At 34.1% G+C, this 21,933-nt stretch overlaps 1 protein-coding gene across 2 annotated transcripts in view; it reads right to left on the bottom strand.

Annotated features, from left to right (window-relative positions):
• The window catches only part of Magi3 (membrane associated guanylate kinase, WW and PDZ domain containing 3), a 233,731-nt gene that overhangs the window by 42,777 nt on the left and 169,021 nt on the right, over positions 1 to 21,933 (bottom strand). For both annotated transcript variants that reach the window (XM_026394189.2, XM_026394188.2), the window contains exons 5-8: positions 20,513 to 20,687; positions 17,249 to 17,328; positions 6,462 to 6,519; positions 1,937 to 2,031 (exon numbers count right to left, since the gene is read on the bottom strand). In XM_026394189.2, coding sequence (XP_026249974.1) covers positions 1,937 to 2,031; positions 6,462 to 6,519; positions 17,249 to 17,328; positions 20,513 to 20,687 — 408 coding nt within the window. The remainder of the gene's footprint in view (positions 1 to 1,936; positions 2,032 to 6,461; positions 6,520 to 17,248; positions 17,329 to 20,512; positions 20,688 to 21,933) is intronic.

Raw genomic sequence — 21,933 nt, 5'->3', positions numbered from 1 at the left:
AAAGAGAAGCCACAGGGCTTCCTTTAAGTAAGAAAGCGAAAGCTCATCAAAGGCATGTGTGTGTGTGTGTGTGTGTGTGTGTGTGTGTGTGTGTGTGTATTATTAGCATATATATAAGGTTTTGTATTATTCATGATTTTAGGCATACTGAGGATCTTGGAAGATATCCCAGCAGATAAGAAGTGAATACTGTACATCTCTACTAATAACAATAAAAGCATTTATTGATAGCCACAAGCCAAATATATAGACTTTTTTTAAAACATATTTTTTAGTTATTGATGGACCTTTATTTTATTTGCTTATTTATATGTGGTGCTAGGAATTGAACCCAGTACCTCACAGGTACAAGGCAAGCGCTCTACTGCTAAGCTACAACTCCAGCCCAAATATTATAAACTTAAAAAAAAATTCTTTTTAGTTGTTGATGGACCTTTATTTCATTCATTTATTTATATGTGGTGCTGAGAATCAAACCCAGTGCCTCACAAATGTTTATGAACATTTTTATGCATTAATTTACATATTTATAACCATCTTAAGAGGCAGATATTATTTATTTAGATACTGGGAATTAAACCCAGGGGTGTTTTGCCAGAGTTATATCCAGAGTTATTTTGAGACAGGGTCTCACTGGGTTGCTGAGGTTAGCCTTGAACTTGTAATCCTCCTGCCTCAGCATCGTGGGTTGCTGGGATTACAAGCCTGTGCCACCATTCCTAGTTTTATTCCTACTTTATAAATGAGAAAACAGAGGCACAAAGGATTCAGGGAACTTATCCAAGATTACATAGATGAATTTCAAAACTACTCCTCAGCCTACACATTTAACTACTATGAATAGTTAAATGAATAGCATCTATCACCCCAGGCTACAACCATTAGTATAAGAAACTATGATCTCTTAATGGTGAGACCTGTCTTAATCTCCATCATTTTTGAAAACCCAGTGACTAGCAAGCCCTACCAGGCATATAGTAACACTCAAAAATATTTGTTAAACTCAAAATGTTTGTTAAAGCATATGCAAAACTTAAGGAGAGATTGGTCTATGATTTTAAAGAGTAGCTGCAAGAAAGAACCATTTTTTTTCATAGGCAACCCAAGTAGAGAGTTCACTGAATTACTACAAAATGACCAAATAGACCCCTGGCTATAAATGACAGTTGAGAAAGGGGAAGGAAATGAGAAGGAATGGATAAAATATAGGAATTTCCTGCACAGTTTTTTCAAAATACACATAACTAGGATCATTAAGATCTCATGGAACCAGGTATGTTGGTGCATGCCTGTAATCCCAGTGTTCAGAAGACTGAGGCAGGAAGATCCAAAGTTCAAAGCCAGCCTCGGCAATTTAATAAGCCCCTAAGCAACTTTTCCAGGCCCTGTCTCAAACAAACAAACAAGTAAAACAAAAATAAAAAGACTTTGTGTATTTTTAAAATGCCCCCCAAATAATTCTGATATTACTAATATCTACCTACATCATTATCCTATGACGTAGGCAAAGAATTTCTTAGACTTATTAGATGCTAATTAATACTAATTAATGCAGGTTTCTGAATGGTTACAGACATTATATTTAAGCAATTAGCTTGGGAGAAGCACATAATGAACTAGAAATCCTGGGTGTGACCTTAAACATAAAGAAATAATCTAATCTTCAAATTCAAACCTCAAATTAATAAAAAAATCTCTCCATTCCTTCCTCTCAATAATTTCATATTCTTTATACAGTCATGAGAAAAATCTCAGTATTCTCACAATGTTCAGATGTTTTATTAAGACTATTCATATCTTTTTAGTGGCAACAATTAGACACTGTATGTTCAATTTCAAAGCCCTAGCAATGAAAAGTTCAAACTCATTTTTATTAACTCAGCACACAAATTTCACAATTGATTTTTAGAAGAATAGTTCAAACACAAAGTTTTACCTGGTTTTGAAGACCCAATTTCAGCCTGTCCTAACTGCTTTTTCCTTTTGGCTTCCTCCACCGGATTTTCAAACTGGGTTTTCTGGTTAAGGTGACTATAAAATGAAGAAAAATATGAGAAAATTACATATTTTAAAATAGATCATCATACCATTTTGTCACCATAGATTAAGAGATTGATATGTATGTATTCAATAGGTTACACAACACAGAGAAACTGACAGAGATAAAAAGGCCCACAGAAGGAATCTGGAAGTCAAAGCTACTGAAGCTTATGAGACACATTAACTGTAGCTTCTCGGTAAATCCAGTCAATATAATGAGTAACAACTGTCGAAACTCCACTAAAAACCTTACCTGATGTAATGAGAAGTGCTGGTAAATTGGTCAGTTAAAAAAATTTTTTTAAAGGAAGTTAATGATAGTAGGGTTTTAAGTTTCTCCAAAATGAAGCAAGCTGTAGAGATACTTTTGAAGAACTTTTTGAAGAGTATCATAGCATATTACTTGCCCACGTCAATTCAGTAGCAACTAAGAAAAATGACTTTGTTTTATCACACTGCCTTATAGAATAACTCTTTCCTTTTACACTTACATTTCTTCACAGTTATATAATAATTTAGTTTTATGAGTACAAGGTAAGTTTAACTAGCACTTATGATCAGGAACAGTCCCAACTGACTCTTGGAAAGCAGAGAAATCTGAGGGAAAGTAGAAGGATGTAGGAAGACTAGAGGGCAGGTCATTAGCCAATAGAACTCAACATTCCATGGGCAGCAGTTGTTTTACACAGGGAACATAGTGAGTCAGTTAAGTAAACACACTGATGTTAAAAAATAAATAAATAAAAATATGTGTAAAACTATTAGGTCTAACGTAGAAATAATGGGAACCATATTTAGCACTGCCACAAAGACATTTTAGCCAAATGATACGTTTTCCAGTAAAGTCCACTTTAACAATTGACATTACTGGGTAACAATTAAACATCAGATCATGAAAGTTTCAGGATATTATTGTTTTTGGACAGGCTTACTATTATAAAATCTACATATAAATAGCTACATAAATCAGATATATACTTTGTCATTTGTGAACATTATGGTGATAGTGGTGAAAGGCAGCAGGGTCAAAATAAATAGCATATAGAAAAGAATGTTAGGTTTCTTTGTCATTTAGGCTTCTAGGGCATATAAATTCCACAACAAATGTGGCTGTTTAATTTCAGAACTCTAAATATGGCAAGTTCCACTGGAGATCCTCTGGGTTCCAATTTCACTAAAGCTTAAGCATGCTTCTGTCTCAAACTAACAGAGGCACATTAAGTTAACTGTTGAAACCTCTGTGAAAATGAAATTCTTAGGTTTTTATTAAATCTAAGGTTTTTAAATAAATTATTAGGAACTGACATTTTACATATTCTTAAGAAAAAAAACAAACAAACTAAAGACTGACACTCAGAAAAGAACAAATCAGTTTAGAAAGAACCCTTGGCTCCCTTTAACATTATTATCTAGAATGACTCATTTTGCCACCCAGGCATTAGACCATAAAAAGTAGTGATTTGTATTTATATCCTCTGTGATGTGTGGGAGAAGAGGGTAGAAGTATGTGTATGATAAATCTTTTTCCTAAAAATACTCTGACAAAAGAATAGAAGACTTAATGAAGAAAGTTAAGTGCATCTGTTACCTTAAATTATTCAGATTAAAACAAAACAAAAAATGAAAATACTCTCCTTTTCATTTAGTTACTTATATACACATATTATTAAGATGTAACAAACAAATAAGATGTTAACAGATTTTGTTTTCCATATAATTAGCCAGGGAGTTAGAGATATTCCATAAATAATTTTCTTCCTAAGAAAGAATATCATAGATTGTCAGAAAAATTAAATAAGGGTTGCAGATAAGCATAATTAAACATATAATATATATTTGGAAATCTGTATCACAATTTTGTGTCTAATATCTAGATTTTAGAAATTTACCTCAACAAATTCATGAAGAATTTGAGATAAGAAACCAGATATATATCAGAGGCCTTTTTAAAAAAAATTTTTAATTGTTGATGAACCTTTATTTAATTTATTTATATGTGGTGTTGAGAATCGAACCCAGTGCCTCGCACATGCTAGGCAAGCACTCCACCACTGAGCCAACAATCCCAGCCCAAGAGGCCTTTAATATGATACAATAAAGCCAAGATTTTTAAATATGTAAATATTTTGTAAAGTCCTATCATTAAATTCTGAAACAAATTCATTTAAAAAATAATCCATTTCAGAATATCACCCTTTAAAATAAAAATTCACGTAGAAAAAAAATGCTATTGCAGTTGTTGTTACTCCTCAAAGGCTCCTGCCAAAAGCAATCATTGTGCCATCTGGTTTGACAAAGTAAGAGAGCCAAAGAGTAGCCATTCAAGTAACAGCTTTTTATCTCCATCAGTAAACTCACTGCAGATTACTACAGTTGAGATTCAAAATGTAGCTCATCTGGGAATCAAGCCACACTCTGTAGCTCAGCTGACTCCATACTAATGTGCATCTTGAGTACTGTCTGCTCTTTCTTAATCTAATAAATTATCTTCCTGTAAATGAGCTCATTCTGGGAACAATCACACAAAATCTCAGTGCTGCTGCTGATGTTGTTGCTTTTAATTCAGGCTGTTCCACGTACCTCCATGACAACTGGGAGCATGTCACTTCAGGACTTGTCCTAAAGTTGCTTCAATATTATATTCTTGCTTAATGGGAACAAGATCATTCATCTCAAGATTTTATAACAGGCAAATGACTTTCACCTCTTGCCCATGTACTTGGAATGGCTAATAATGAGAATCATTATCTCAGAAATGTTCAGCAGTGTCAATGGCAAATAATAGTTGATTGAAGCCCAATTTAAATAGGCTAAACTATAAGAGGAAGAAAAAAATCCCATAAAGCATTTTTAGTTGGCTTTCAAATACCTCTTTGACTTGAAAGACAGCTGTTTTTTCCTTTTTTTAAAACTAAATATGCCTTAGAAAAAAATAACAAAAGAGCTGCTGTATACTCTTCATATCACATTTCATCAGTATCATCAACATATTAAGTAACACAATGGAAAGAAAATCAGCATAGCTATTGAAAAGAACAAACAACCTGCAACTGTGAAGTTATACACCTAAAGGTCAATCTAATTGAGTTGCTTTCTCAGGATACATATTGGATTTTAAGGAATTCCAAAAATCTCTCTAACCAGAGTGACTCGGTAATAACCTATATTTTAAAGACTACAGTAAAAGCCAGAGATCTTACTTTAGGGATAATTGCCAGGAAATGGCATTGTTCTATGTCAACAAGTGTTGAAAAATTAAAAAGCAATCATAAATCTAGAAGATTCTACACAGGTGCAGTGGTGCACATCAGTAATCACGGCGACTCAGGAGGCTAAGGCAGGAGGATCACAAGTTTGAAGCCAGCCTCAGCAACCTCATGGGATTCTGTCTCAAAAATAAAGAAATAGAAAAAGTACTGGGTATGTGGTTCAGTACTAAAGCACCTGAAGGTTCAATCCCCAGTACCAACAACAACAACAACAACAACAACAACAAAACACCTAGATTTTTGTGCTTGTTATTTTTCCAAGTGAAAATATCATTTTTGCCTTCGCCACTCAGGCAGTAGGTTCGGACTCTGAGTTCTAGGTAAATAGTAATGTTCCTGATACAATTTTTGTTGACACAAGACACCTAGGGTTGAAATCCTATCTGTAGCATGTGGGAAAGAAGGCTATTCTAATGGTTGTAACAATGTAGTGATCAGAAAAAGAAAAATCAGTTGTGACACTGGTCTAATTTCTCTGGATAACATGCAGGTGTTTTGTGCTCCTCTCTGACACACATTTATACTTAAACTTAACCATAACAGTTACATAAGAAGCAACGTTCACCCCTGAAAAAAATACTAAGCCTTCTTTTATTAACTCAAAGGAGAACACACTTTTAATTGTGTATTTCAAAATGTTGGATCCTGATGTTACGATGCCCTTAAAGTCCTTTGTTTTCAGAAGCATACACACTGGTAGTGTTGGAAGTGACCTCAAGAGTTCTTCTCTCCAGTGCCTTCATTTCAGTTTTCTATCTACTGCTTTTCTCTTTAAAGGTATAGAACAAATGACATTATCTCCAGCAACTAACCCTCAAAGCAACCTGTCTCTTTTTGAGATAGGATCTCACTATGTTGCCCAGATTGGTCTTAATTTCCAGAGTTCAAGTGATCCTCCTGCCTCAGCCTCCTCTGGAGCTGGGATTACAGGCACATACCAGGCTTCCACCTCTTACTTTCTATATTTAGAAATTCAAAGCCAATTTCTGGGAGATTCGAGGTCAGTGAAGTAAGTGCTCATTTATTGAGCACTAGCTGAAACATGCACACACTAGATTCACAGAAGCAAGAAGTGCCATATCTAGTATTCCCTAAAGGTGTATGCTGAAAGGAGAACATCTGAGAGAACATTAACTGAGATAACAAACTTACTCAACATAGTATGTCCCATACTGAGGGTCCTCTATCTTCTCCCAGCCATAAGGAAGTTCTGTAAGCAAAGAAAAATGAATGAAATGCTAGATTCAAAATCAAAGAATTATCAAAGTATAAGTTTGCTCACTTTATTTCACTAATACTTGGGAGTTAGAAAGATGAGAGTTCACTTTCAAAGAATAAACACAATTTAAGTCACAGAAGCTTCTTCAGTAGCCAGTGTGTATCTCAGCAAGTAATTAGAAATCCTAGAACAAAAGATGACATTAAACTAAAAATTGTTTATCTGACTTATAAATCATAAAATATAATAATTATTAAAAACCATTGACTATTTCTTTTATTTAAGAAGCCTGGTAATGCTGATGTGATATATACTTACGCTGTAGCCTAATACAAGTAGCAGTTGCTTCTTAAATTCTTCACTATTATGCATAATAATTTCTGTTATTACATTCTGACCCACTTCTCTTCTGAGGAAAGCTCAGCCTTGGATTTTTGCCATTTCAAGTGAGTAATCTGGATTTGTTTAAAACCTAAGCAAGCACCTGCATTAACTTGACCTGTGCATCTGAAATAACACCAGTTTAACTACCATAGTGCTTTGAGTAGCCTGTAGCTGTGTATTCTGTACTAAAAGTAACAAAGAAATATCTTACTTCGCACTCTTTTTTTGTTTGCTCTTTAGGTTTTTGGTGTTTTAGTTTGTTTTAAGAGGGAATGTCTGTTGCCCAGGATAGTCTCAAATTTGTGGGCTTAAGTGATCCTTCTGCTTCAATCTTAAGAGTAGCTGGGACTATAGGCATGTGCTACCATGTCCAGCTTTGCTTATAAAGTGTTTTTTTGTTTGTTTGTTTGTTTGTGGTGGTGCTTGACCTTGCACTAATTCTTGGCAAGCCTTCTATCATGGACCTATGCTGAGCACTCATATATTATCTATTCTAAGTTAAAAAAATATAGTGAGAAAAACTGATAGTAAATTTCTGGTAGTTAAAAAAAAATTCTGGCCTTTCCAATATAAACTGACTTTGTCAAGAAAGAATCTTTTTTTCCTTCCCATTTTGCATTCCTTGAAAAGTTAAGGTTTATGAAGAACCATCTCAATAGTCAGACATGGATCAAACTTGTAGGAATGTTCCTAGCAGGTAGTTCTAGTGCTATCAATTACATATAGGAGTTAATAAGAAGGAATTTTTTAAAAAATCCACAAATTACACAATGATGTCTTATACTTTTATTTTTAATTTTTTTTTGTAGGGTGGAAGGTACCAGGGATTGAACTCAGGGGCACTCGACCATTGAGCCACATCTTCAGCCCTATTTTGTATTTTATTTAGAGACAGGGTCTCACTGAGTTGCTTAGGGACTCACTAAATTGCTGAGGCTGGCTTAGAACTCACAATCTTCCAGCCTCTGCCTCCCAAACCACTGGGATTAGAGGTGTGCACCACCGCACCTGGCTTATTTTCAATTCTTTAGAGTGCTTCTGCTATGCTGAAACACGTACTTTGCCATGCTGGATAGCAAACAGGATTAGAATATATGAAGAAACTTATTAATGAAAGAGACAAGTTTTTTAAACTGTTTGCCCTAATAAAAATTATTATTCTGCATTCAGGATAAAAGAATACATGAATAACTTCTAGCTTACTAGAAAAATTCTGAAATCCCCTGCCCCTATTCTCCTGCATATGTTATTACATATATATTGTTCGGTGGTTTCAAAGTTTAGGGGGGATTTCCTTCTAAAGATTTGGTTGGAATGTTTGAGGGGAACAAACAAGAATAGTGGTACAGTTCAAATAATTATGTGAAAATGGTGGTAGGATGAGAAGTACGTGATATACTTCAGTTCATTTTGATCCTCTGTAGCTACAAAGCTCACAGTCATCAGTTAACCAGGTGTGATATTTTATCACCAACTAATTGTTACATAGGAAGGAATTTTTTTATTATATCTGTAAAAATGCACAATAATAATATCATCAAAGCATTATAAGATTATTATTTTTTTCTTTACTAGACATTTTCTTGAAATAGCAAGGGGACTGAATGGAGCCGAGTGATGGGTTAATTCAACAATGTACTACAAGTGGACTCACATTGTCTTTAGAGAAGGCTGGAAAAGTGAAGGAGCTATAGACACACCTGAAACAATACACTTAATATCTGAAAAATCTGCAACATTCAATAAAAAGAACATTAATAATTAATAAGGATGAAAGAGCCACATAAATATATTCCGGTGTTAATTTGGAAGTTGATTTAGCATTTTACTTATAGCAATTAGAAACTAACAGATTAAGTACAGCTCTTCTTTAGGATAGCAAACAAATGTAGCAATTTATCTTCAGAGTTAATATTAGTAATTTTAAACTCTCACCACTAATGTCATTTCAGCTTTTTTGCATGGTAGATTAATGTTGATAAAGAAGCAGTTCATTATTGCCTTTTAAAAATGAAGGTAATAAACTCGAGACTAAACTACCTAATAATTTTATACACTATCTAACGGATGGATTCATTCATTCATTTCCTTTCTTTCTTCATTTTTCCCCTTCTTTCTATCTCTTCTTTCCCTCTCCTTCTTTATTATATAGAAATCAAAGTTAGAATCACCATATGGTACTTTTAAAAAAAAAATTTTTAGTTGTAGACAGACACAATACCTTTATTTATTTATTTATTTTTAAAGAGAGAGCGAGAGATAACTTTTTAATATTTATTTTTTAGTTTTCGGTGGACACAACATCTTTATTTTATTTTTATGTGGTGCTGAGGATTGAACCCATCGCCCCTCGCATGCCAGGCGAGCACCCTACCTCTTGAGCCACATCCCCAGCCCAATACCTTTAATTATTTGTTTTTGTATGGTGCTGAGGACGGAACCATGCAAGGCAAATGCTCTACCAACTGAGCTACAACCCCAGCCCCACAATATGGTTCTTGACTTCAAGGAGTTCATAGTCTATAGACAGGAAGACAGAAGAGGCAAGTGACAGATGAAGATAAACACAAGCTTTTGTGGGGAGTGAAAAGGAATGATACCAACTATCTGGTAAAAGTAACTATGACTTGCTTGTGCCCTGGGTTTGAACCCCAGGATTGGAAATGGAACAGGAATAGAACGGAACGAAATAAAATACAATAAAATTCCTAGTATACTGCATAGCACCAATGAATACTCAAGAAACAACAAGTTTTTAAATTATAAAGTTTAGACCTTTAATGTTATCAATTACATATAGGAGTTAAGAAGAAGGAATTTTTTAAAAAAATCCACAAATTATACATTGATGTCTTATACTTTTATTTTCAAAAAATAATTTTTTTTTTGCAGGGTATCACTTAGAACTTTAGAATTGCTAGAACTTAAAATTAAAGTCAATATACTACAGAGATACACGCATACCCATGGTCACAACAGCACAATTCACAATAGCCAAACTCCAGAATCAACAATGGATAAATGGGCTGGGGTTGTGGCTCAGTGGTAGAGCACTTGCCTAGAAAGTGTGAGGCCCTGGGTTCAATCCTCAGCATCACATAAAGATAAATAAATAAAATAAAGATATTGTGTCCAGGGCTAGGGTTGTGGCTCAGTGGCAGCCCGCTTGCCTAACATGTGTGAGGTACTGGGTTTGATTCTCAGCATCACATACAAATAAATAAAATAAAGGTCCATCAACAACTTAAAAAAAAAAGATATTGTGTCCGACTACAACTAAAAAATAAACCTTAAAAATGGATGAATGGATAAAAAATATGGAGTTTTATTCAACCATAAAGATAAATGAAATTATGTAATTTGCAGGAAAATGGATGGAACTAGAGAGCATTATGTTAGGCAAATAAGTCAAACTAAAGGTCAAGGGTTGTTATGTTTTCTTTCATATGTGAAGCTAGAGAGGAAAGGAAAGAAAATGGGGGCAAGAGGGAGGTGATCACATAAAAAGCAAAGGAAGATGAGTAGAGGAAAGGGACCAAGGAGTGTGAGATGGGGAGGGAAGGGGCAAGTGCTAGGGAATGACATTGGCCAAATTATATTGGTTACACTGTATGCATGTGTGGATATATAACAACAAATCTCATCATTTTTTTACACCCATAATACAGCAATAAAAAAATGTGGGGAAAACGTGAAAAAAAATGTTAGAGCTTGGTAATTAATGACATCAAAGAGGAGACAGAGGAAAAAGTTAGGGATGATAGCCAGTTTGGGCTTAGCCACTGGGAGATGTCATGCCATTTGTCAAGGCAGGAGGGGAAGGTGCTCTGTGTATGTGGCCCTAGAACATCCTGGTATAGATAGCTAACAAGTTTCTGGTAATATGAACCTGGTACTCAAAAGAGAAATACAGAAAGAAAAAGATTTGGGAGACATAGTGATTAAAGTCATGGAGATCACCTAAACTGTGAAGAGAGAAAGGTGAAGAACAGAACCTTAGGAGCACTGACATTTCAGGGAACAGATGGAGAAAGTAAGAATAGTCAGAGGGAAAGTATCAAAGAAAGTGAAACAGAAAGGCATGATCAACATTCACAGATGCTTTGAAAAGCTGTCAGTCAGTATAGTCCACCAGATTTAGCAATCGGATTAAGGGTAACTTTAAGAAAAGCAGTTTCAATGAAAACGGGCAAAAGTCAGAATACTGCAGTCACTAAAGAGTAAAATAGGAGATACAGTCCTTAAGATGCCTTTTTGTTTGTTTGTTTTTAACTTGGGTTGTAAAAAGGATAGTGTAAAAACTATGGGAAGATTAGGGACAAGAATAATGTATTTATTTTGAGATAGGAAAGACCTAACCTAACCATCTTTTCTGAACATTTCCCCAACAAGTTGATTCCAAAGGCAAAACTATTTTTAGCACATAAAGCAGCTGGCTGGTTCTAACCCGCCCATGAATTTATCCTTTTTTCTTTTCTCTTCCTAAAATAGGATTTTCTTATTTAAATGTATGAATTACAATTGCTTTCTCATAGTGGAAATCTATTCAGTTGGTAATTTTCTTTTATCATTCTCTAAGCACCAAAATGACATCAACATTCAATACATTTATAAGCAGCCTTTAGTAAAAATTTAATCTTTCTTTCATGGTAAGAGAAATGGGGTGGGCTGAGAGTAGAATGGATTCCTGATGCTGTATTTTTAAGATAACTACTTAAACCAAAACACTAATTATTTTATTTGAATGGAAGATAAACATGTACATCAATTAAACCATCACACACAGTGGAAAGACACAGTTGGGTTCTGAATATCAGAAGACTGGACACGAAAGGGCAAGTATTAGAAACTGTAAGGACTTCCTAGATCTTAAATGTTCTGCAGAGGCAAACAATATCTTAAACTAAAATACTGTTATTGTTGTTATTCTTGTTTCAGTATGTACTTGATGAAAAGCACTCTGGAGAACATCAATGAGAGTCAGATAAAGTCTATCCTGAAAATAAAGCTATTGTGGGGGCTATGCTCTCCCTATTGAGAGGGGAGACACAGTATATGGAGAAAGTAAAACAAGTTGGCTGAGCAGAAAACTAAGAGGCTCAATGTTCCACTTGTGGGTTCCCTGCCAGTACAGAAAATGTTAGGAAGAGGTACCCAGTTATGGGGATGAGAGGAGCCTTACATTAAAGGAGTTCAAACATTCCTAGCATATTGAATGCAATTGTGCTTCTTTTAAGAAAGATGACCATATAATGTATTGCTCAGTTTCAGAATAAAATAGGGAACTATTAATTATTCTGGGACAACAGGAATAAGATGGAATAAGCCAACCAAGATGTATGGTCACCTTTAATGCAAAGGGAATTAGGGGGATATAGTCATCCTAATTCTTCAAATTTCACAGAGGTAAAAGAAAGAAACATTTTTAGTTTTCCTAAGCCCCTTTACTTTCTTCCCAATGATAAGTGGATGTCTTATCTGACTTGTGAGTTTTACAGAACAACCTCAATATGCTTGCTCAGCTAGAGACTCCAGAGTCTCTTGTTTTGGATGCCACCTGCCTGCAGAGGTGCATTCTGGTCTGTCCTCTGCCATGCCTGCCTCATGGGAGGAGACCTGCGGTTGAACACAGAAGCTAGAGACTGAGTGCTTAGCTCTGCCTCCTGTAAGGGTAAATAAAATATCATTAAGCCCACATAGCCGCAGGGCTGAAGTCACACTCAACTGGCATTCTGATCTCATCTGTTTGCCTGTGTCTTATTTTTCTCTTGATTCCCAACCAGTAAATGAAGACAGGCTTACTGTTTATTGCCCTTTCCCAAACCTAACAGAATTAAAAAATATTTCCAAGGAAGGTGACCAAATTAATTCAGAAGACAGTAGCTTCTTTCCTGCCTTCCTTCCCTTCCTTTCTCCTTCGCTTTTTATTCCTAGCTTTCTTCTCTCCCTCTTTCCAAACATTTAAATCTCTACTGAAGGAATATACAATTGAATAAGACAAAACCATTGTTCTTTAAGACTGTGGTATCTAGCCTGTAATCCCAGTGACTCAGGAGGTTGAGGCAAAGAGGATTGCAAGTTCAAGGCCAGTCTAGAAAATTTGTAAGACCCTCTCTCAAAACAAACAAACAAACAAACAACAAAAGCCAAAAAAAAAAAAAAAAAAAGACTAGGGATGTAGCTCAGTGATAAGGCACTCCTGGGTTCAAAGTACAAAGTAAAAAAAAGCATGGTATTATGTTATGATACAATATAAGTCATACTGAGTATAAAGAAGAGAACATTAATTTTGACATGGAAAAGAAAGACAGAAGAGGATAAGAAATTATACTTTAAGTTGGGCGAGGGCACATGCTTGTAATCCCATCAGGTTGGGAGGCTAAACCAGGAGCATCGCAAAGTTCGAGGCCAGACTTAGCAACTTAGTGAGGCCCTAAGTAACTTAGCAAGACCCTATCTCAAAATAAAACATAAAAAGAATGTACCAGGGATGTGACTCAATGGTTAAATGCCCCTACGTTCAATCCTTGATACAAAAAAAAAAAGGAAATCATATTTTAGATTTGAGCTTAGAAGAATAGTATGTATAAGCCAGGAAGACAGAGGGAACAAGTTTAGTTCCTAACAGAAGAAATGGGCATATGACAAAGGAAAAAACATTACTACATCAGATTTATGACATGAAAATATTTTGAAAATACAGAATATGGTTCAGTTATTAAAAATGATCTTTATGCTTTTTACCAAGGAGTCTGGGTGACAATAGAGAGCAAGGGAGAGGTAGTTACATTTTAAAAATATTAATTTAGTGGTATTAATTGGGTATAATTTAGTGGTATTAGTATTAATTTAGTGGTATTAGTATTAATTTAGTGGTATTGAAGGTTTTTGATCCTGCCGGCTTCTCTGTAAAAATCTGAACATATACTCACAAGATATATATAAATTTATTTACATGTACATATGTATTACTCTAATATGAATAAAACAAGCATATATAAAACCAGATGTTTAAAAAGGAAGCAATTAAATAATTATCAGTACCTTGCCACTGAACAGTGTCATACTAATTTGTCCCTCAGATACTGCAAGTAGCACATGTGATAATTTGACATATGGAATGAGTAAGAATGTTGTTACCAATCTGCACAGAAAATGATAATGAAGCTTAATTTACATATAGTAATACATTTATATTTATATATATTTGTAATAATTATATTATGGAAAATAAGTTCTAACATTCTCTTCCTGTATATCAATAGATAGTTTGAGTACCACTATTTTCATACCATTGGCATAAAGGATATATTTAAGGGATAGAATTAAGTAGAGGAAGAAAGATGATCAAGAATACTCAAATATGCATGGTAATCAAAAGAATGAAGAAGATATAATATAAAGGAAAAAGCATGGATAGAAGAAAATAGATAACTAGATAGCTATGTGAAAAAGCAAGTATAGGCTGGGTTTGAAGTTTAGTGGTAGAGTCTGCCCAGTGTGCTCAAGGCCCTAGGTTTACTCTCCAGTAAACCACCCTCCCCCACCAAAAAAAAGCAAATGTAGCAAAATGTTAATTATAATATTACAATGTGGGGATGGATATATCCATCCCCACAGAAAGACAGTGACAGAATTTTGCAGTGATTGATTATATATATATATATATATAAAATAAATATAAAATTTATTATATATATATATGTCACTGCAAAATTCTTTCAGTTTTTTCTATATATTGAATATTCTGAATAATAATATATTGGCAAAACAGGAAAAAGAAAAAAGCAACAGGGCTTAGAAACTATATAGGAAATAAAGCAACAAGAGAAGAAGAAGCAAATGTGATTGCAAGGATTTGGGTCCAGATGATTAGGAGGATGGTATACATGATAGAAAGAGAGGTGTGAGGTGAGGAGGATGTCAAATTTAATAGGTTTATTTTGGAGCTGGGAGTGTAGCTCAGTAGTAAATAGAGCATTTGCCTAGAATGTGCAAGGCCCTGGGTTGGACCCCTAGCATCATCTTAAAAAAAAAAATTGGACAATCAAAAACAAAGGCTCAAAAACAAAAGAAAAACACAAATATAATTTGAAACAGAGGACAATACTAAAGATTTAGTAAACTGACAGTGAAAGCTACTTCTTTTGTGAAGTATGTAAGTCCTTTGGTCATTTATTTTAAAAAACATTATTGAGGTATAATTTACATACTATAAAATTCATCTGTTTTAAGTATATAACAATAATTTTTAATAATTTACTTAGTATGCTATTAACACTACAATCCAGTTTTAGAATATCTCCATCCCTCCAATAACATCCTTTCCTGTTTTTTATAGTTAATCTCTATCACAATCCTTAGATCTAGGTAACCACTAACCTATTGTCTGTTTACATAGATTTGCCCATTGCTGACATTTCATATAAATGGAGTCATACAACATCTGGTTTTCTAGTTTCTTTCATGTAGCATAACGTTTTTAAGGTTCATGTGTGTACAGTATTTTGGCCCTTTTTATTGTTGAATACTATTCCATTGTAGGGTTACATCACATTTTATTTATCCATTCATTGGCTAGTGAACATTTGGGTTGTTTTCACTTTTTAGATATTATAAATAGTGCTGCTACAAACACATGCATACAAATTTTTGTGTGGACATATATTCTCATTCCTCTTGAGTAGATATCCAGGAGTGGAATTACTAGGTCATATGATAATTTATATATAACTTCTTTGGGGGGGGGTACTGTGAATTGAACACAAGAGTGCTTTACCACTAAGCTACATCCATGCTCTACCACTGAGTCAAAACCCCAGATCCATGGTTTTAGCTTTTGTGCTAGGCTTTTGATCCTTCTTTTTGTGTATGGAATGAGGAATCACCGAAGCTCAAATTTCTATGTGAATATAAACTTACATCAGCACCATTTGTTAAAGACAATTTCCTTTTCTCATTGCATTGATTTGGCAATTTGCTTCATAATCAAGTAATCAGATATGTGTGCATCTATTTCTGGACTCTATTCTGTTACATTGATCTATTTGTTTATCCTGTGCCATTAACACACTGTCTTACTATAGCTTTATAGGAAGTCCTCTAAATTTGTTTTTTTAAAGGTTGTCTGACTACCAAAGCCTCTGTATTTCCAGATTATTTTACAATAGGTTTGTTAGTTCCCCCAAAATAATCTATTTGAATTTTGATTAGGACAGTATTGAATCTAGAAATCAATTTATGAGAATGGATACCATTAACAATATTGTGGGATTCAATCCATGAGTGCAGTACATCTCACCCATTATTATGGATCCTTATTAACTTCTTTCAATGATGTTTTGTAGTTTTCATTGTTAAGAACTTGCATCTTCTAACAGATGTATTTCAAGATTTCCAATTTTTTTGATGTCATTATAAAAAAAAGTCTGAATAATTCCATTTTCAACTGTTTTTTTTCCCTAGAAAAATTCTTCCTATTATAGTCATGCTGGACAAAACATGGTAATTCTGTTTGATTGCACCTTATTTTCAAGAAGATATAGCAAACAATTTTGGATGAGATAAATTCTACTTACTTAAAAACTATAAAATTTATAGAACATATAACATACAAGACAGATAAGACTATCTGACGATGTTTACAGAAATAATTTTTCCATTAAGTAAGAAAAATTTTGTGTGTGGCAGGGGGATATATTATAGACTTTCACTAAGTTTGTATTGCCGTCCTAATTTTAGCTAAGGAATAGTTATAGACACTAGCAATTATCCCAGTATATAATAAATTAAGTATATATTTGAATGCTCAACAGATATGACAGAGCTACATTGTGGTTGGGAACACACCTAATTTACTGAATAGTTACTTAGGATTTAAAAATTTTTTTTTTAGTTATACATGGGCACAATCTTTATTTTGTTTATTTATTTTTATGTGGTGCTGAGGATCGAACCCAGGGTCTCACATGTGAGAGGCGAATGCTCTACCGCTGAGCCATAACCACAGCCTCAACTTAGAATTTTACAGTTTGTATTTAGGGCATATGTTAAAAACAGGGAAATTTATTTTTATTAAATTTTTAAAGAGAGAGAATTACAATCCTCATACAGGAGATAAATAAATTTTCTCATAAATTATTTATATGCATATAACATAATTACCATATATGTATATGTATATATATGGCATAATTACCATACTCAGTTGATTATGATATCCATCCTTATTTATGTACATTATGGTTTGTTTAGGGTTTTGAAAAACTCACTAAGCAAGAAGAGTAAGAAAGGATTAAGAGGATACGCATAGTATAAAAAAATTCTGAATCTCTACCTCCATCTTCACAGTCTTCAGGGGCTTTGGCTTTTTTACAGAGACGAGGATCCAACCAGGTGGTCGTCTTGGTATTGTGGCTGTAGAATAAAGATCTCAATTAGAAATAGCAAAATAAAGAGGAAGAAAAGTAATTCCAAAGCTAAGATTAAAAGTGACTAAAAAGCATATGGTATTGGAACATTTATCTCCTACAGCCTCCATTTGTATTCCTCAAATTCAATAATCTTATTGTTCTCAGTCTGTTACTTCAAAACTACCAAGACAGAAAGATAATGCTAGAGGCACTAATTTGAGAATGAAGACTTTAAAGAAGGGATCAATTGCCAAGTACAGAAAAACACTTTTTCAAGCAGTCAAAAACATTTCAAAGGGTGGGCACAGAGTCATAGACTGCATCACCTAGCCAGCTAAGTTGCATTTAAAACCTTATTAGCTTGCTGGCTGAATTTCTTCTTTTCTTCCTTCAGAAAAATACTGTTTCTTGAGTATCTATGATATATATGTACTGTCCTGGGGTCTAGGAATATAGAGACAAATTATCAGACAAAATTTCTGCCCTCACAGGGACTCCTTACAATAAATAGGATAAAATAAAAGTTTTAAAGTGGCTGTTTCTGCAACATGCAAGGAAAAACAATGTGTTTGTTCATCCTGCAGGGGGCCAGGGTGGGGGGAGAAAAAAAAATAACTTGACCCTGCTTCTTTCTATACAAGTCAAAGATACTTTCAGAGAGCAGTGTCTGTTTAATTCCATTACAAGCCAGTCAGCCAGCTTCAGGTCAAGTCACCATGCAGTAAAAAGTAATGCTAAAATGAAATTATCACACTGCTAAGTAGACACTGTTAGCTTAAGTCTCTGAAATACAAAGATATTAAAGAAGAAAAATTTGCAGAAGAATATATAGGATGGCAACAAAATGTAAATTAATTATTAAAGAACTGTTAGAATAACTATGTGAATACGTTTTTTCCTCAGTATCTTTAACATGAGATAAACTCAGTACTCTCTGCCTTGTCCACTCTTAGGAGATGAAGTCAGTGATTTCAGGGCATTAACCGTATCTCCTATGCCTTTTCTAACCCCAGAGCTGCTTAGAGAGATATATGAACGTGGCTTTTTTTTTTTTTTTTTTTTTTGGTCTGCTGATAACAGGTAATCTATGTAGAAAAAAAAATGGAGAGTGTTTCTAGAAAGTCTGTGCTTATTTCACTCTTTCAGAGAGATAATCTCTCCAAGTAAAAATCAGTTAAGTCAGTTTTAACAAAATGAAAGGAATCGGAACTCAAAGAGGTCTAGGAGTACACAGATGGTTAGAGGGGAAAAAACCCACAACAAAACCATGGAGGTATCCTGCTAACCCAAACTCAAAACTGCTATATGAGAAAAGCCCAACTTTGATTCCAATGAGCCAAAATTTTATTGATTAAATCAGCAGATAAAGGCAATCCTGTTGAATTTTGCCTGATATTTCCCAAGGTTAAAAAAAAGAGCTGTTTTCAGGCTATTCCTAACCTGTAATAACTAAAGACTATGGACCTATGTTAATATTCTTTTCTTACAGATGCAGACTTTAACACAAATACACCAAGCTAGTTAAACACAAATCAAACATATTGACTATAGCTTTATCTAGAGTAAATTTTCAAGTATTCTAAATATTAACCCCTTATCCAATATGAAGATAATTTCTCCTGCCAGTGTTCTTTGCTGTGTGGAAGTGTCCAAGTCTGATGTGGTCCCACTTGTCTATCCTGCTTTGTTGCCTCTGTTTTTGGTGTCAGAAGTTCCTGCCAAATCCAATGTCATGAAGCTTTTCCTCTAGAAAGTTTATAGTTTGGGCCTTACATTTATGTTTTTAATACATTCAAATAATATTAAACTATAAAGAGAATTCTTTTATACATTCTCTGCACCTCCATAACATACTTACTTATCTCTATTTGTTGAGTGAAGTATTGTCAGATCCAATGTCTCATAATCTGTTTCTAAAGATATTTTAGCCACTTCTAACCTTAAAGAATCCCTTAAGTTTCTGGGGTGTGGTAGCATACACCTGTAATCCCAGTGGCTCAGAAGGCTGAAGCAAGAGGATTGCATGTTCAAAGCCAGCCTCAGAAACTTAGTGAGGTCCTAAGCAACTTAGGCGACCCTGCCTCAAAATTAAAAATAAAAAAAGACTGGGGACGTGGGTCAGTGGTTGAATTCACCTGGGTTCACTTCCCAATACTTTTTAAAAAAAAGTATCCCTTAAATTCCATAGAGAGAAGTATATCTTGTATGTCTGTTTTGTATAATGTTTATATAAATTTATTAATTTCTGCATATGGTAAAGAGAATAACATATACTCAAGATCTATGTTTCTTGAATACTAAATGCTACTTAGTACAGCAAGGTGCTTATTCTATGGGAAGGATCTGGAATTAGAACCATTTGAGGAAACAGATTCAAGTCCCTCATCTTAATTAACTTCTGAATATATATTCTTTATGTGTAGTGCCCAGTCCTCAATACTTAACTGTTATTTGTCAATATTCTATAACTTCACTATATTAATCTTCTAACTCTGAACACACTGCTTTAAATGAGAATAACAAGTGCATAAAAATTTTAAAAAAACTTCATAATGAAACTTTTAGTAAATTATTTGCATAATATTATTCTCTGATGCAAACAACATTCAGTTTTAGGTTGATCTAATCATGTGGTATTCAGTACTTTATGAATATTACATTAATAATGCTTTCCATAAAAATTTTTACTTTTATGCATCTATAGTGTATCAGTTACTCTGAGGATCAGTGAAATTTCTTCCTATATTATTTACCTATATTGTTTGAATACATCAAACCTAAATTCTAGGACTGACAATACTTAGTTAAGATAATAATATGTACTCTGCCATGATGATAATTCTTAATATGCTTATGAAGTTGGATGATCTACCCTAAAGTTAAAAAAAAAGGGCAAAGCTAAGCCTCCTTTATTCTTTACATTTTCCATCATTAGTGATGAGTGTATTTTCGATCTCCCTACTTCTATAAAATAGAGGTCAAATATATTCTTCCTTTATCCAAGTCAAATAAAATGAAATGGTATCCAGGGAAATACCTAGATTAAAAATCAACTCTTACTTGTATAAAAAACATTTTTAAACAAAGAAAAAGAAATGAAAGGCACACAACCAAAATGAGATTAACACCATTCCAGACAATCCTCACAGTGACAGGGCAGATTAGAAGAGATACAGACATTTGCTTACTCAATGAAGTAGATCATCCCCGTGTCAGTATAGGCCATCTCCCAGTTTTTGGGTAGTGGTTCCAGAGTCTCATCTCTCATCATATAATTTCTAAAGTCCACGGAGCTATTTGTTTGGTTATAACTTGGAACAGTCTTCATCCAGTCAGATGACTCAGAATGCCTCTCTCTGTTTTCTGTCATTGTTCAAAAGAGAACAGCATGAAAAGTAGGCAGAGTTATACTCTTCTTTAAGTCCCTCTTCATTTCTAACAAAATGCCAAACATTTTTTATATATGTATATATATAAAATATATAAACCCCACGAGAGAGCATTGCCCCTTTGAATTTTCAGGCCTAATCAGCTCGTGCCGGTCCTCTAACAGACCTACTTAACCCAGTGAGGATGAGTGTGCAGCTGCTGTCCCCACTCTAGTGGGTGGGCAGCCATCTCCTTGCTTCCAATAAATCTCTTGGCTGAACCTCTATTTCGGTGTAATAGATCCGCTTTCATTTCATATATATATACACACATACACACACACACATATTTGTGCAATTATATATTTCAAATTTACTTATTATGTCCACATTCTGCTATAAATTTTGAGATAACAAATAAACATACCCAATTCTTTTTATTTACTAATTCACATTAACCCCTAGAGTATATCTGATGCTAGTCTGGGAGAGTAGCAACAAAACAACTGTGGATTCAATTCAGTATAAATCCTAACAGTAGCATCACCAGTATTTATACATAATTATGCATATGTCAAGCTCTATTCTAAGTGATTAACATTAACTCATAATCCTCACAGCAACCCAGTATATATTATTATTAAACTCATTTTATAAATTGAGAAAACTAAAAGAGAGGTTAAGTTAACTTAGTCAAGGTTACATAGTCATTAAATAGCAAAGCTAGGATTTTTTTAATATACTTTATTTTTATTTATTTATAGTTATGTGGTGCTGAGGATTGAACCCAGTGCCTCACATATTCTAGGCAAGCGCTCTATCACTGAGCCACAAACCCAACCCCAAAGCTAAGATTTGAATCTAAGTGGCCTTTGCTCTTAACTGCTACACTAAGCTGCTCATACATTTAAAAACCACTTTTTTAGTTGTCAATGAACTTTTTATTTTTTAATTAATTTATTTATATGTGGTGCTGAGAATCGAACCCAGTGCCTCACACATGCTAGGCATGCACTCTTGCACTGAGCTACAACCTCAGAACCATGCTCATACACTTTTAAAACAGGCCTTTAAATAAAATTTGTCTTTAAAAATTATACTCAAGGGGCTGGGGTTGTGGCTCAGTGGTAGAGTGATTATCTAGCATGTGTGAGGCACTGGATTCAATTCTCAGCACCACATATAAATAAACTGATACATAAAATAAAGGTCCATTGACAGTTTAAAAAAAGAATTACACT

The sequence above is a fragment of the Urocitellus parryii genome, chromosome 11 (genome assembly GCF_045843805.1).
Source record: "Urocitellus parryii isolate mUroPar1 chromosome 11, mUroPar1.hap1, whole genome shotgun sequence".
Classification (NCBI taxonomy): domain Eukaryota; kingdom Metazoa; phylum Chordata; class Mammalia; order Rodentia; family Sciuridae; genus Urocitellus; species Urocitellus parryii.
This window is presented reverse-complemented; position numbering and strand designations above follow the sequence as displayed.